General features: G+C 34.9%; 1 protein-coding gene and 1 long non-coding RNA gene across 2 annotated transcripts in view; both read left to right on the top strand.

Annotated features, from left to right (window-relative positions):
• The first annotated feature begins 1,682 nt into the window (after positions 1 to 1,682).
• Positions 1,683 to 4,565, top strand: LOC117344289. Its single transcript, XR_004536146.1, has 2 exons — positions 1,683 to 2,453; positions 2,527 to 4,565. It is a non-coding gene; the product is annotated as an uncharacterized LOC117344289 (long non-coding RNA).
• Positions 4,566 to 8,218: 3,653 nt separating this feature from the next.
• The window catches only part of LOC117344287 (ATP-dependent RNA helicase DHX8-like), a 30,086-nt gene continuing 22,490 nt past the window's right edge, over positions 8,219 to 15,814 (top strand). Inside the window, exon 1 of the mRNA XM_033906979.1 lies at positions 8,219 to 8,589. Coding sequence (XP_033762870.1) covers positions 8,496 to 8,589 — 94 coding nt within the window. The 5' untranslated portion in view covers positions 8,219 to 8,495. The remainder of the gene's footprint in view (positions 8,590 to 15,814) is intronic.

Raw genomic sequence — 15,814 nt, 5'->3', positions numbered from 1 at the left:
TCCGTGTGTCTAACTTTATGAATATGAGATGAGTCTCATTCTTAATATCAACTAGGCACAATATTTACAGCGAACCACAACGAACGTAATATACAATGTAATATGAAGATGTGAAAACCATTGTGTTTCGGGATTGAAGGGAATTTAATTGCTCAATGAAATGAAGTTAAGTAAACCTTAAGCGACAACATTAAGAGTTTTAGCTCGGGTGACATTGATTCCCTTCGCCATTATTTATTATCTTTAGAATACCATTACATCATTCCAAGGCTATCCTTTTCAAGAAATGCGTCATTTTATTAAAGAACAACAATATCTCGGACGTTGATAAGCATGGTATTTAAGAGATAATTGCGTTACAATAAGACGAGAACTCAGAGGTGCAAGCATGCATGGAAGAAAGCCAAAAATACTCGTTATATATAGTCCAAGTCCAACAGACGTGAAAGTATTTCCCACTTCTACTTACTGTCCAATGTTACGATCTCACGATAATCTTGCCAATGTAACAATTTCGAAACATTACGTTCCTGTCATCAATAGGTCACCGTCACGGCATCCATTCTGACAAAACAGTTACGTCATCCATATCAACAAAACAGTTACGTCATCCATTCTGACAAAACAGTTACGTCATCCATACTGACAAAACAGTTACGTCATCCATACCGTCACGTCATCCAAACTGACAAAATAGTTACGTCATCCGAAGGTCACCGTCATGTCATCCATACTGACAAAATAGTTACGTCATCCATACTGACAAAACAGTTACGTCATCCGAAGGTCACCGTCACGTCATCCTTATCAACAAAACTGTTACGTCATCCGAAGGTCACCGTCACGTCATCCTTATCAACAAAACAGTTACGTCATCCATACTGACAAAACAGTTACGTCATCCATACTGACAAAACAGTTACGTCATCAAAACTGACAAAACAGTTACGTCATCCATAATGACAAAACAGTTACGTCATCAAAACTGACGGTAACCAGGCAACCACATTTCTTTGTACAGTACGGTTACCACATTTCTATGTACAGTAAACATCAACTGTTACTGACGGTAACCACATTTCTATGTACAGTAAACATCAAACTGTTACTGATGGTAACCACATTTCTATGTACAGGACGGTAACCACATTTCTATGTACAGTACGGTAACCACATTTCTATGTACAGTACGGTTACCATATTTCTATGTACAGTAAACATCAAACTGTTACTGACGGTAACCAGGTAACCACATTTCTATGTACAGTACGGTTACCACATTTCTATGTACAGTAAACATCAACTGTTACTGACGGTAACCACATTTCTATGTACAGTAAACATCAAACTGTTACTGATGGTAACCACATTTCTATGTACAGGACGGTAACCACATTTCTATGTACAGTACGGTAACCACATTTCTATGTACAGTAAACATCAAACTGTTACTGACGGTAACCACATTTCTATGTACAGTTAACATCAAACTGTTACTGACTGTAACCACATTTCTATGTACAGTTAACATCAAACTGTTACCAACGGTAACCACATTTCTATGTACAGTAAACATCAAACTGTTACCAACGGTAACCACATTTCTATGTACAGTAAACATCAAACTGTTACTGACGGTAACCACATTTCTATGTACAGTTAACATCAAACTGTTACTGACTGTAACCACATTTCTATGTACAGTTAACATCAAACTGTTACTGACGGTAACCACATTTCTATGTACAGTTAACATCAAACTGTTACTGACGGTAACCACATTTCTATGTACAGTTAACATCAAACTGTTACTGACGGTAACCACATTTCTATGTACAGTATACATCAAACTGTTACTGACGGTAACCACATTTCTATGTACAGTTAACATCAAACTGTTACTGATGGTAACCACATTTCTATGTACAGTAAACATCAACTGTTACCAACGGTAACCACATTTCTATGTACAGTACGGTAACCACATTTCTATGTACAGTAAACATCAAACTGTTACTGACGGTAACCACATTTCTATGTACAGTATACATCAAACTGTTACTGACGGTAACCACATTTCTATGTACAGTTTACATCAAACTGTTACTGACTGTAACCACATTTCTATGTACAGTAAACATCAAACTGTTACTGACGGTAACCACATTTCTATGTACAGTATACATCAAACTGTTACTGACGGTAACCACATTTCTATGTACAGTTAACATCAAACTGTTACTGACGGTAACCACATTTCTATGTACAGTAAACATCAACTGTTACCAACGGTAACCACATTTCTATGTACAGTATACATGTACATCAACTGTTACCAACGGTAACCACATTTCTATGTACAGTACGGTAACCACATTTCTATGTACAGTAAACATCAAACTGTTACTGACGGTAACCACATTTCTATGTACAGTAAACATCAAACTGTTACTGTACGGTAACCACATTTCTATGTACAGTAAACATTAAACTGTTACTGTACGGTAACCACATTTCTATGTACAGTACGGTAACCACATTTCTATGTACAGTAAACATCAAACTGTTACTAACGGTAACCACATTTCTATGTACAGTATACATCAAACTGTTACTGACGGTAACCACATTTCTATGTACAGTAAACATCAAACTGTTACTAACGGTAACCACATTTCTATGTACAGTATACATCAAACTGTTACTGACGGTAACCACATTTCTATGTACAGTAAACATCAAACTGTTACTGTACGGTAACCACATTTCTATGTACAGTATACATCAAACTGTTACTGACGGTAACCACATTTCTATGTACAGTAAACATCAAACTGTTACTGACGGTAACCACATTTCTATGTACAGTAAACATCAACTGTTACTGATGGTAACCAAGTAACCACATTTCTATGTACAGTACGGTTACCACATTTCTATGTACAGTAAACATTAACTGTTACTGATGGTAACCACATTTCTATGTACAGTAAACATCAACTGTTACTGATGGTAACCACATTTCTATGTACAGTTAACATCAAACTGTTACTGACTGTAACCACATTTCTATGTACAGTATACATCAACTGTTACTGACGGTAACCAAGTAACCACATTTCTATGTACAGGACGGTAACCACATTTCTATGTACAGTAAACATTAAACTGTTACTAACGGTAACCAAGTAACCACATTTCTATGTACAGTACGGTAACCACATTTCTATGTACAGTACGGTAACCACATTTCTATGTACAGTAAACATTAAACTGTTACTGTACGGTAACCACATTTCTATGTACTGTACGGTAACCACATTTCTATGTACAGTACGGTAACCACATTTCTATGTACAGTAAACATCAAACTGTTACTGACGGTAACCACATTTCTATGTACAGTACGGTAACCACATTTCTATGTACTGTACGGTAACCACATTTCTATGTACAGTAAACATCAACTGTTACTGTACGGTAACCACATTTCTATGTACAGTACGGTAACCACATTTCTATGTACAGTAAACATCAACTGTTACTGACGGTAACCAAGTAACCACATTTCTATGTACAGGACGGTAACCACATTTCTATGTACAGTAAACATTAAACTGTTACTAACGGTAACCACATTTCTATGTACAGTAAACATCAAACTGTTACTGACGGTAACCAGGTAACCACATTTCTATGTACAGGACGGTAACCACATTTCTATGTACAGTAAACATCAAACTGTTACTAACGGTAACCACATTTCTATGTACAGTAAACATCAACTGTTACTGACGGTAACCACATTTCTATGTACATTAAACATCCAACTGTTACCAACGGTAACCACATTTCTATGTACAGTACGGTTACCACATTTCTATGTACAGTATACATCAAATGGTTACTGACGGTAACCAAATTTCTATGTACAGTACGGTAACCACATTTCTATGTACAGTACGGTTACCACATTTCTATGTACAGTAAACATCAAACTGTTACTGACGGTAACCACATTTCTATGTACAGTACGGTAACCACATTTCTATGTACAGTATACATCAAACTGTTACTGTACGGTAACCACATTTCTATGTACAGTACAGTAACCACATTTCTATGTACAGTACGGTAACCACATTTCTATGTACAGTATACATCAAACTATTACTGACGGTAACCACATTTCTATGTACAGTACGGTAACCACATTTCTATGTACAGTATACATCAAACTATTACTGACGGTAACCACATTTCTATGTACATTAAACATCCAACTGTTATTAACGGTAACCACATTTCTGTATACTGTATAATATACATAAATCTTTATCTGGCGGTGACCGTATTTCATTATCGATCACATTGTTATTCCCGTTTTGTCTTTCATATCGTTAAAGTAAGCATTGACGAAGTGATTGACGTACATACATTATCATAAGTTTATATATATATATTTATATTTGTTGTACATGGACGTATGTGTATGAAATCCGTTGTCATGACGATGTGGAATTGATCCACATATATCACGTAATAATAAAACATAAAAAAAATGTTTTCTTTGTCTGTTTTTTTGTAATGACTTACAGAAGACATTATGTGTTAAACAAACAGGAGATACACTTTTCGAACCAATAGTCCAGAGAGGTAAAGATGACAGTTTGATTTCGGGAATAATTCTGAAATTGAAACAAAACGAAAGTACCTGCATAGTTATAGTAACTTTCACTTTGTGAAATGTCGGCAGTGATAAGAATCTTTCCGGAATAATTTCATAGCTAACTGACTGAATATTTCGTTTATTTCTCTGGTCTCAGTAGAATATACGTGCACAATGTAAGTTGTTTCACACTGGTAAATGTTTAAGTTCGGTCTGTTATCAAAACTTATAGCTCTCATTCTCTGAGTTGCTGTCTGCGGACAAAAAGGGCGATATTCACAAAGAAACCAGTTGAATTGAATATCAGGCTTATACTTGATAAGTTCTCTCCACAACATAATATATTAATAACAAACCATATCCGGTAGCAAATAGGAATAGGAAAATACAGTGATTATAAAACTGTATCGATATCTGTACATGATTATTTTCAATTTAGAAAGGTGATAATCTCGCTTTAAATCTAACGCCAGTTTCTGACCTTGTCCAAAACGAATACTAAGGATTGTCAGCCGCCATCCTGAACAGGCAGGATGGTCAGCACCCGCCAGGAATTCACGGAATTTTCTCAGAGCTACTGGCAGGATACATATATGTATATGGTCTAAATGTTTCCGCACTGTAAAATGTTCAGCACGCTCGCGGGGATTGATAGGACAGACATCATCATGTAGATTCTAAGGCTACAATACAATACAATACAATACAAAATAAATCAAAATGCAAATCACATGTGCAATTATTACAACATAATGTGTTTTTCTTACGTATTATTCACCACAATTACCCTATTGTGTACCTGTTAGGGAATGGTCTTTTTAAGATGGCGGGTCAAGATGATCACAAAAGGTATTGATGCACTTTTAGTTACAAAATAAGTTATTTATAGGACCAATCTGAATGAGACAAGTACAAAATCTTGCTAAGAAATAATCAAGATTTATATTACAATATCTATAGGATGGTGTTTATTTCATTAACAACTGTGAATCCTTCACGAAGTTGGGCGAACTGCAAAACTCGGCATCGAGGTGTGATTCATCGTGAAATTGTATTCACATTAATTTATCAAAACAGCCTGTTTATCTTCATGGTCAGAAAGACTCCATGATGTCGTCTGCTTTTAAGCAATACGATGTTTGCTTTCACAGTATTCACTGTAATAATTCAAACACAAAGGAAAACGATCTTTGTTTACATTACTGATTGGTCTCCCCAAAACTGATGCAGTTTGGTGATGGATAGGTCCCTAATAATTTGTTACAGATTTCGGACGACCACTCTGTAACATAAACAAAGATACATTTTTGTATATGTCATCACGATTGAGATACAGACCACGCAGAGAACAGCTAGATTATTGGAGAGTCCCTACCTAATTAACTCTCTGGCTGTAGTACAATATCATTGGCCAAAATTAAAAGTGGTTTCCAATCATCATCATCATCATTGCTCCATAATGAGAGTACAAACATATTTACAAAGAAAATAAAGTTATTCGGGAAATTATAATTGCCTTACAACGCGAGCATTAATTCAGTTGGTGGAATTGAAATATAAGTTTTTTTTCTTTTCAGAGGAAAAACGCACAATCCAAAATAAATTCTTTATTGATATAGCTTCATTTTCAAAACTTAGTCTATCGTGATTTCCTCTAAAAGGGTCCACGCAGAGAACAGCTAGATTATTGGTCAGTCCCTACCTAATTAACTCTCTGGCTGTAGTACAAAATCATTGGCCAAAATTAAAAGTGCCAAGGTAGCTGATCTAACGTTAAATATTGATAACTACATGTAGTTCAGGAACAAAGCTAAGCTGATGATATAATTGACAGTAAGCAAGGCATAAACAAACACTACCGTGACATCACATATATATGTGAACATGTATTTAGGCATGTATTAATTGGATGGAGAAAAACGTAAAGAAATTATTAAATGAAATAGAAAGAAACATTTTGTTTTATGTTTGAATCATTGACAACGTTTTTTGTCAACTTTGATAAAAGAACTACATTATGATCTATCAGAGTTACTTCCCTTTATTTGGCGATAGCTTGATAGACTGGTGGGCTGGGTCCCGATACTATTCATATGGTTCTAAATAAATTAGTTATAATTTTTCATGATACATGTACAATTTCTACAAATATCGTTTGTTAAAATTATTTTAGGTGTTAATTAAAGATGAAAAAAAAAACGAAATTTGGATAGTGTCAACAATTTAATAATATCTTTTTCCGTCAAAAAAAATATATGTGTATCTGCATATCAAAATAAAAGTGCAAATTTGCTCTGGAAAAAATAAAGGTTTTAAAGTGTAGAGTAGACTTACTAAAGATCGTTTTTATGGAAAAGAAGCATTCACTTTTAATATCGCCTTTATGGTATAAACAAGTAAAAATAAATCAAAAGTGCATTTTATATCCTTAATGTAATTAAATCACTATTCGGCGAAATACAACTGTATACTGTATACAACTTTATCCAACGATACCCCTTAATTTTGAAACATTTTACTGAAAACTTCAAGGAGGCAAGGACTTCTATGTAATTTTTTGCGAAAATCTTACTTATATACAGTATAATTTACACAATTTCTGACAAATGCTCATCTGATATACAAAAACCGCACTTTAATGTTACCTTTCTCTGTTTCTCCTTTCCATCTAGTTGCTTTCCAATATGCAATACATGTGGAATTTGGAACTTTCCATAATGACTGTAATTGCATAGAACTAGAATAAAAAGAAAATTACAACAACAAAAAAATCTTAATCGTGTTATTTTTATTTTATTTTATTTATACAATACAGATATAACGTCCTTCTAATCATAACTGGACCTAATTCTTATATATGTATATAATATATAACATTAATTGTATGTACGATAAGATTAAAATGCATGTTGCAGATTTTTAAAATATGATATATTTAAAACAAAAACAAAAAAACATTTCAATGTGTTCAAGTTAGAATATGTCGTTTGATTTATATACCTGCTTCGTGGACAGAAATCTGATATTTGTTCGATTATTTTTTTGATAAAAATGTAGTACATATGGAAATTTCAGGACTGTTGCTAAATATTTTTTCCTGACTTAGCTGTTACAGATATGGGCATAATTTTAGCATAGATTTATAGTGAAATATTTATACTAGTGATAGACTTTTATTTTGACGCCGTTTCCGTATTTGTCTGGGTGGCAGGACACAGGGAGTTATAAGGCTTGAGTAGTAATATTTGATGATTTTCCGGATTTTCCCACAATATATAGTGGGGTGGTTACACTTAAATATAAATATCTTTCTTAAATGCAGGTCATGAGGTACTTTCCAGCTCACTTTACGTTCAGCTTGAATAGTTCTATAACGTGATGTGAAAACCAGATTTTTTTTTATAAATTCTGAAATATTTCAATTTTGATTTTTCTTTAGTAGAATAAAGAGGGAAATTAATTGTTGTCTGAGGCCATAATATCAGTAAGCGAGCGAGGAAGAGATAACAAGAGTTATCGTTCCTTGGCGGAACTCTTCTTAAAAAAGAAAACGTATTTCCTATGTTTACAAAAACCAGTGCCATGGCCCGAGAAAATCGAAGTTTGTGACGATAATGATGTGAACTGTAACGGAACCAGATTATTTCATAGAATAATTCACATTAGTCTAAACTTAACACGAACGTGTGAACTAATGACCCATCGTAATTTCAAAACCATGCCTGTGCTGTAGCCAGTCTCGGAACAGGTCGAAGTGTTCTAAACTAAAAGACGGTTTAAGACGAGAAGGAAAAACAGCAGACTTCGCACACAGGGATCGTGAATCATGAATGAACTTGAGAAACTCGAGCATCTTTCTTTGGTATCGAAAGTCTGCACAGAGTTAGACAATCACTTGGGATTGAATGACAAAGATCTAGGTAACTCGACAGGAACCATACACATGTTGTTCGTTAAATAAGGGTACTTGCATAAATAGGTACAGATATCACCGCAGTTACACTACAGCTTACGTGGACTTTGCGGTTTCCACGCGCCCACGGTGGACTGCCCACGCAATGTCCACTAGTGGACATGCGTGGGCAAAGTGTCCACGTGATTCCGCGATTCGTGATTGATCAGCAAATACCGTGGGTGTCCACGCAACAGCGCGGCCCGTCGAGGAACACTGGATATCGTGGCCCGCCGGATGCCGTGTATGTCCACGGAACAGCGCGATCCGTCGTGGAACGCTAGATAGCGTGGCTAGCTTATGTTTTGAAGTTATGCTTACTTTACCGCGTCTTCTAATCACGGCCGAAGGCAGGATGTCCTCCCGATATATAAGAGTTACTTCCCTTCCGTTTCCCTGGTAATGTAATATTTGAATAATGCTCTATTATAACGGGCCGTATACAACATGTAACATCTCATTAATTTTCTTTAGTAACGGGCCGTATATAACATGTAATATTTGAATAATGCTCTATTATAACGGGCCGTATACAACATGTAACATCTCATTAATTTTCTTTAGTAACGGGCCGTATATAACATGTAATATTTGAATAATGCTCTATTATAACGGGCCGTATACAACATGTAACATCTCATTAATTTTCTTTAGTAACGAACCGTATATAACATGTAGCATTTGAATAATGCTCTATTATAACGGGCCGTATACAACATGTAACATCTCATTAATTTTCTTTAGTAACGGGCCGTATATAACATGTAATATTTGAATAATGCTCTATTATAACGGGCCGTATACAACATGTAACATCTCATTAATTTTCTTTAGTAACGGGCCGTATATAACATGTAATATTTGAATAATGCTCTATTATAACGGGCCGTATACAACATGTAACATCTCATTAATTTTCTTTAGTAACGGGCCGTATATAACATGTAGCATTTGACTAATGCTCTATTATAACGGGCCGTATACAACATGTAACATCTCATTAATTTTCTTTAGTAACGGGCCGTATATAACATGTAATATTTGAATAATGCTCTATTATAACGGGCCGTATACAACATGTAACATCTCATTAATTTTCTTTAGTAACGGGCCGTATATAACATGTAATATTTGAATAATGCTCTATTATAACGGGCCGTATACAACATGTAACATCTCACTAATTTCCTTTAGTAACGGGCCGTATATAACATAATAATTTTAATTGTAAATAATCTAATAATCTCAAATTAACACTAGTAAATATCTTTTATGTAATTTGCGTGTACACCATTGTATTAATGTATTTTATGTTACAGAAGTTAAAACGCAAAGTAAACGATGTGCTTATATCAGTTGATACTGTGTAATATGATAAATTCTTTTAATGCGTCATCTTTACGAGCCCATGTCTGTGTGAAGCACCTTCTATTTAAAAAATATATATATCTAAATTTCATTAAGTGTGAACTATATTACAGATATTCTTTCCGTATATTACTTATGATCTGATCAATAATAATCATATTTTGGTTACGTACATTATGTATGTTGGTTTATGGGTTCTCACGTATTAACTACGGAATAAAATTTGTTGATATCATAGTTATCTTCTGCTTTAAGTTTGAAACAAAAGCAAGACCAGTCTATAATCATTAATTAATTCGCTGTATAGGAAAGCAAAATACCGTTACAAAAACTGAGTTGAACAGGTAAATGCCTGGGGCTAGGACCTCGCAGCGGTTGCTATGACGACTTGGTGTGTCAAACGAGCTAGAGCTGTAAATCTGTCGTCACGGGTGACTGACCCACAAGGTAAGAAAAATCGTCTGGATTACCGCGGCGGGGGGGGGGGGGGGGGGGGGGGGGGGGGGGGGGGTCTCCTTTCTCCCACTTCTTACAAATAAGTTACGGGCAGGTATGTTGTGACAGTCATTATAGTCTTCACCTATACCTTACCTGGATTTTACCTGTGTTCTCCAAAGTTCTCCAAAATTACCGGTATCTTATCTGTATTCTCCGACATTACATGATCTTTACCTCTATTTTACACGAACTTTGAATTCATCTCATTTCATTCCTTATTAATAATTTTGCATACCATTTTCATAAACCAAATTTGCAGAAGACAGCTATAGTACAACAACGTAGATATTTTACTGTTTTAAATGATTGAAAATGCGAAACAAAATCACATCAGACCATTTACTACTATCCGATAACCCTTATCAACATGGCGAACTATCACTGATATTTTTCTTGATATTATTTAACTTAATTGATTACAAATCATATAGACATAAAAGTGTACTCGACTGTGAGTGGGTTAGTATACCATTTAACAATAATCAGGTGTGAAATTACGGTCGACACGGTCGTCACGCCTGTCACAGCACCACAGGTATCTGTTCTGTCGGGTGTTCTAATCGGAACCGCCTATAACTGCTGGTGAGTTGACACGTATGGTTTCCGTGCACGTCAAAAATGTTCCGAATATATGCTTTTACAGGTTGTACGTATATTTAGCTTGAGTTTTGTTAAAAATTTCTTTTTACTGTAGGGATTCATTTTTAAATTATACACATTATTTACATTTAAATTCCGTTGAGGTAAAACAATAAACATTCGTATCACAAATAAAATAATTAGCCTAAGTTTGAACATTCACATACCCACGATGTTGAAACTTTACTTTAAGCATTTATTTCATGTACGAATTCCATTTTAAACTTATATTATTAGAAGTGTTGTAATCGAAATCGTTATTGGTATGCAACGAAACCCGTGTCCTCGTAATAAAGGCTATGGACAGGGTGATGTAAGTCATTACACGTTATATATGTTGTATACGGCCCGTAATAAAAGAAAAGTAGTAAGTTACATGTTATATAGGCCCGTTGAAATAGAATATTATTCAAATGTTACATGTTGTATACGGCCCTTTACACCAGTATAGTAGAAAATTAGTAAGAAGTTAAATAAATGTTATATGCGACTCGTTACAATAGAAAATCAGTGAGATGTAACATGGTGTATACGGCCCGTTACAATAGCAAATTAGCATGTTATAAACTGTCCGTTCAAGCAGAAAAATAGAACATTATATAAATGTTACATGTTATATATGGCCCGTTATAATAGACATTCAGTGAGATGTTACATGTTGTATACGGCCCGTTATAAAAGAAAATTACAGTAAAACCTCACTATTAAGAACACCTGGGGGTCCGGGTCAAAGTGCCGAGGTGGACCAATTTGAGCTAGACCATCAGGAACCGTAACTCTTAATTGACTGAACTCAGGTGCAAGTTGTATAGATTTGGCTAAATACATGCCATAGTCTTAACTTTAAATAAAAAGAAAGACAATTGTTTTTGTCTTTCATTTCCTTTATTTTCTTCATAACCTTCTAAAATTTCTGTCTTTCTTTTCAAGATGCTCTGACCTGTGTTTTGCCGACCCCAAACATGTCACTCTGACATGGCTGTATAGTGTTATCGATAACTCGTTACGTTTACGTGATGTGGCCATCATGAGCGAAAAAAGAAATGAAGTTAGAAAGAATAGCATAATTCTAGCGAAATATTTGAAACCAAACATGTTTTTTTTCCAAATTATAATAACAATTATCTACAGACCCTATTCGGCATTGATACAAAAACATCGAGATCGCTGAAAAAACTTGCGCTTGACCAGAAAAAAAAAGCAAACGTTACTATGTTTATTTTACTCGCTTGTATGTAATCGGGTCTTAAAACGACCAACAGCCACAAATCAATTATTTGAATACCATAATTACTAAGCAAATGTACGGTTATTACAATTTTCAAGGCAAGATAGATAATCTGATCACTTGTGTATTTGATCCGTCACAGCGCCACCAAGGAAGGGCGATCACCCGTAACGGTAAACAAAGGACTACAAACTAAAACCCGGCACATGTTGGCTTGTTACGAACAATGAAAGACTGGATGTTTATTTTACCTTCCGGTCAGTGCGAAGATTTCAAAGAGATTAATAGCCATTCTACTCACCTGTCGATATACTGGTCAGTAAACAAAAGATCGATAATTACGTATACACACGATAATGGCCAGTTTGACACGCATTACCGTAAGCTGTTCACGGTTCGCTACACACCAGGTAATTTTTTAGACGCGACCAACTGGTCGTAATTGAGGGGGTAATAAGCGTTAATTAGTATTCGTTGGGACTGCCCAAGGTGGTCGTAATACGGAATAGCAAAGTGGTCGTAATAGTGAAACGACCAATACCAAGATATATAGAAAAAAAAATCGGGACTGAAAAAAAAGTGCCCGTAATAGCGGGGTGGTCGTAATTTTGAGGTGGTCGTAAGGTGAGGTTCGTAGTAAGAAGTTACATGTTATAAACGGCCCGTTAAAATAGAACATTATATAATTGTGACATGTTATATAGGGCCCGTTTTAATAGAAAATTAGTGATATGTTACATGTTGTATACGGCCCGTTATGATAGAACATTATTCAAATGTTACATGCTGTATACTGCCCGATATAATAGAAATTTGTAAGAGGTTACATCAGCATCACATGTTATATACGGCCCGTTAAAACAGAACATTATATATGGTGACATGTTATATACGGCCCGTTATAATAGAAAATTAGTGAAATGTTACAAGCTGTTTACGGCCCGTTATATTAGAAATTTAGTGAGATGTTACATATTGTATACGGCCCGTTATAATAGAATATTGCTCAAATTTTACATGTTATATACAGGATGTTAAAACAGAACATAATATAATTGTGACATGTTGTATATGGCCCGTTATAATAGAAAATTAGTAAGAAGTTACTTGCTATATATGGCCTGTTAAAATAGAACATTATTCAAGTGTCATATGTCATATACGGCCCATTATGAAAGAAAATTAGTAAGAATATGTATGTTATATACGGCCCGTTAAAACAGAACATAATATAATTGTGACATGTTGTATACGGCCCGTATAATAGAAAATTAGTAAGAAGTTACATGTTATATATCGCCCGTTAAAATAGATCATTATTCAAATGCCATATGCCATATGCGGTCCATTATAAAAGAAAATTAGTAAGAAGTTACATGTTATATACAGCCCGTTAACACATAACATTATATAATTATAACATGTTGTATACGGCCCGTTATAATAGAACATTATACCAAATGTTACATTTGCATTATCGTTGTCTTATTCGCATTAATTGCAGGCACGTGTTTACATTTGTTTATATATATTTCCTAAAAAGCGGTCTGATCCCGTTGAACCTGTGATATCACGATCTTGTATTGCTAATGTATATGTCTTTGTATATGTTGTAAAATCAGATTGGCTGAAACGCCAAAGGAATAAATGAATTAAATTTACCTACAGTTAAGGATCCACTTCTTGGCATTGGGAGTCCTTTTATATCATCATTATCAAAACAAACTGCCCTACAGGTAAATTCAACATGTTAGAGATACACCTGTTAATTAAGATGTGGTATTTACCGGGCTATTATCTTAACACGCCTCTGTGACCGCGGCTTGCCGGTCTCTGGCCTTTGTGGTGTTGGCCACTCGTCGGTTATAAAACGGACTCGGATGTATCTCAGTTCGTGTTTCTACGTGTAGATATTCATATAACATTATCATGACCAGTCCTAGGACAGGACTTTTTTTTATTGTTTATTCCACAGTTCAACCGATTCCCGTCTCTGATATCGAAGGTGCATTGAGACTTTCCTATCTCCAATAATTTAGCTCGAGCTCTCTAACAAATGAAATGTAACCCAAAACCGATGAGTGGATGAGTCGGAACAGAATATCACAAATCGTGCAACATCGTTGCCTAAAATATTAGCATCTCTAGAATAAACTTTTAATAGACTATTAATGCAATGACTCAAATACGGTCTCTGGGCGAACCTCACACGTGAGGTCACTGTGCGGAATATATCCCTATATAGGCTATTAGAACCGGTAGATAATCAGTTTTGACGGTATGTATCGATACAGTTTTTGATAATGTTTCTCAATATTTATTTAACGGGTTTTACGTCTACTATTACAACTGACGACAAAACATGTGCACGTACGCTGACTTGTCGATCATTCTCACCAACCAATGGAATTAACGGACGCCTTTCTACAGTGTTTGATTGACAGAGTCAGAAATCACTGGAGTGTAACAAGCTTTAGTGTCTTGTCAATCATTCTCACTAACCAATGAAACTCACGGATGCCGTCAGATACCCCGTTTGATTGACAGATAGCTAAAATAGAATTATCTGCGTGTGACGAGCTGCCGAGAAAATCAGCGGTTATGGCTGCCATGTTTATGCAAAACACCGCATAAAAAGTATTGCATTCAAGGAGTAATTTATGACTTAAAATATGATTGAATACAAATTATTGAAATCACAGTGGTGATAGAAACAGAAACCATAATTGGACCTGAATGCAAAGCACTCAATATACATGATAAATATAAAGACATTAAATGGTTATCATAAATCGGTACATTTAGGGAATGTATATAAACAGTGTACATGTAAATTATATTGCAGAAAGGGCCGTAGTAATGTTTTAATTACATTCTGAATCTATTCTGCTTTTGATGCAATAATGTAATGTTTTCCGTTTAGATACCACATTAACGATATTACATGTATACAAGATACCCAGATAGGCAGTTATTAACAGCTCTTTTGTGTGTACACTTTAGAATAGATATACAAATAGTTGTCACAACATTCGATATTCCGCATATTTTAATATGGTCGGAGTCTGATAACATGATAACACCGATGTTTAAAAGATAACAGAATAAGGATTCAAATGCCGAAGTTTAGATATTTTGATGAGATTTGGAAAAGCTGTTCTTATGTCGCAGTGGTATTTTCTATTTTCCCAATTCAATGTCGTGTAATGAATGCAATATTTCTAAAATAAATGAATATTTTTTAAAAACGTGAATACGTCAATGGAGAATGCTAGATGGATGAAACAGCTTATGTTAAGTTACATTAAATATTAACGGCGCTTAATATATTGCGATTGTTTTTTAATGTTTATAATATGGCCATAATAACGCTATTGATGAACCAAGGGTCTAAAGCTTTAAATAACACTTGAAATGTTCTTCAATTTCATCCGAATCATAAAGGCTTATCTACACCGCC

This window comes from Pecten maximus, chromosome 15 (assembly GCF_902652985.1).
Source record: "Pecten maximus chromosome 15, xPecMax1.1, whole genome shotgun sequence".
Lineage (NCBI taxonomy): Eukaryota > Metazoa > Mollusca > Bivalvia > Pectinida > Pectinidae > Pecten > Pecten maximus.
This window is presented reverse-complemented; position numbering and strand designations above follow the sequence as displayed.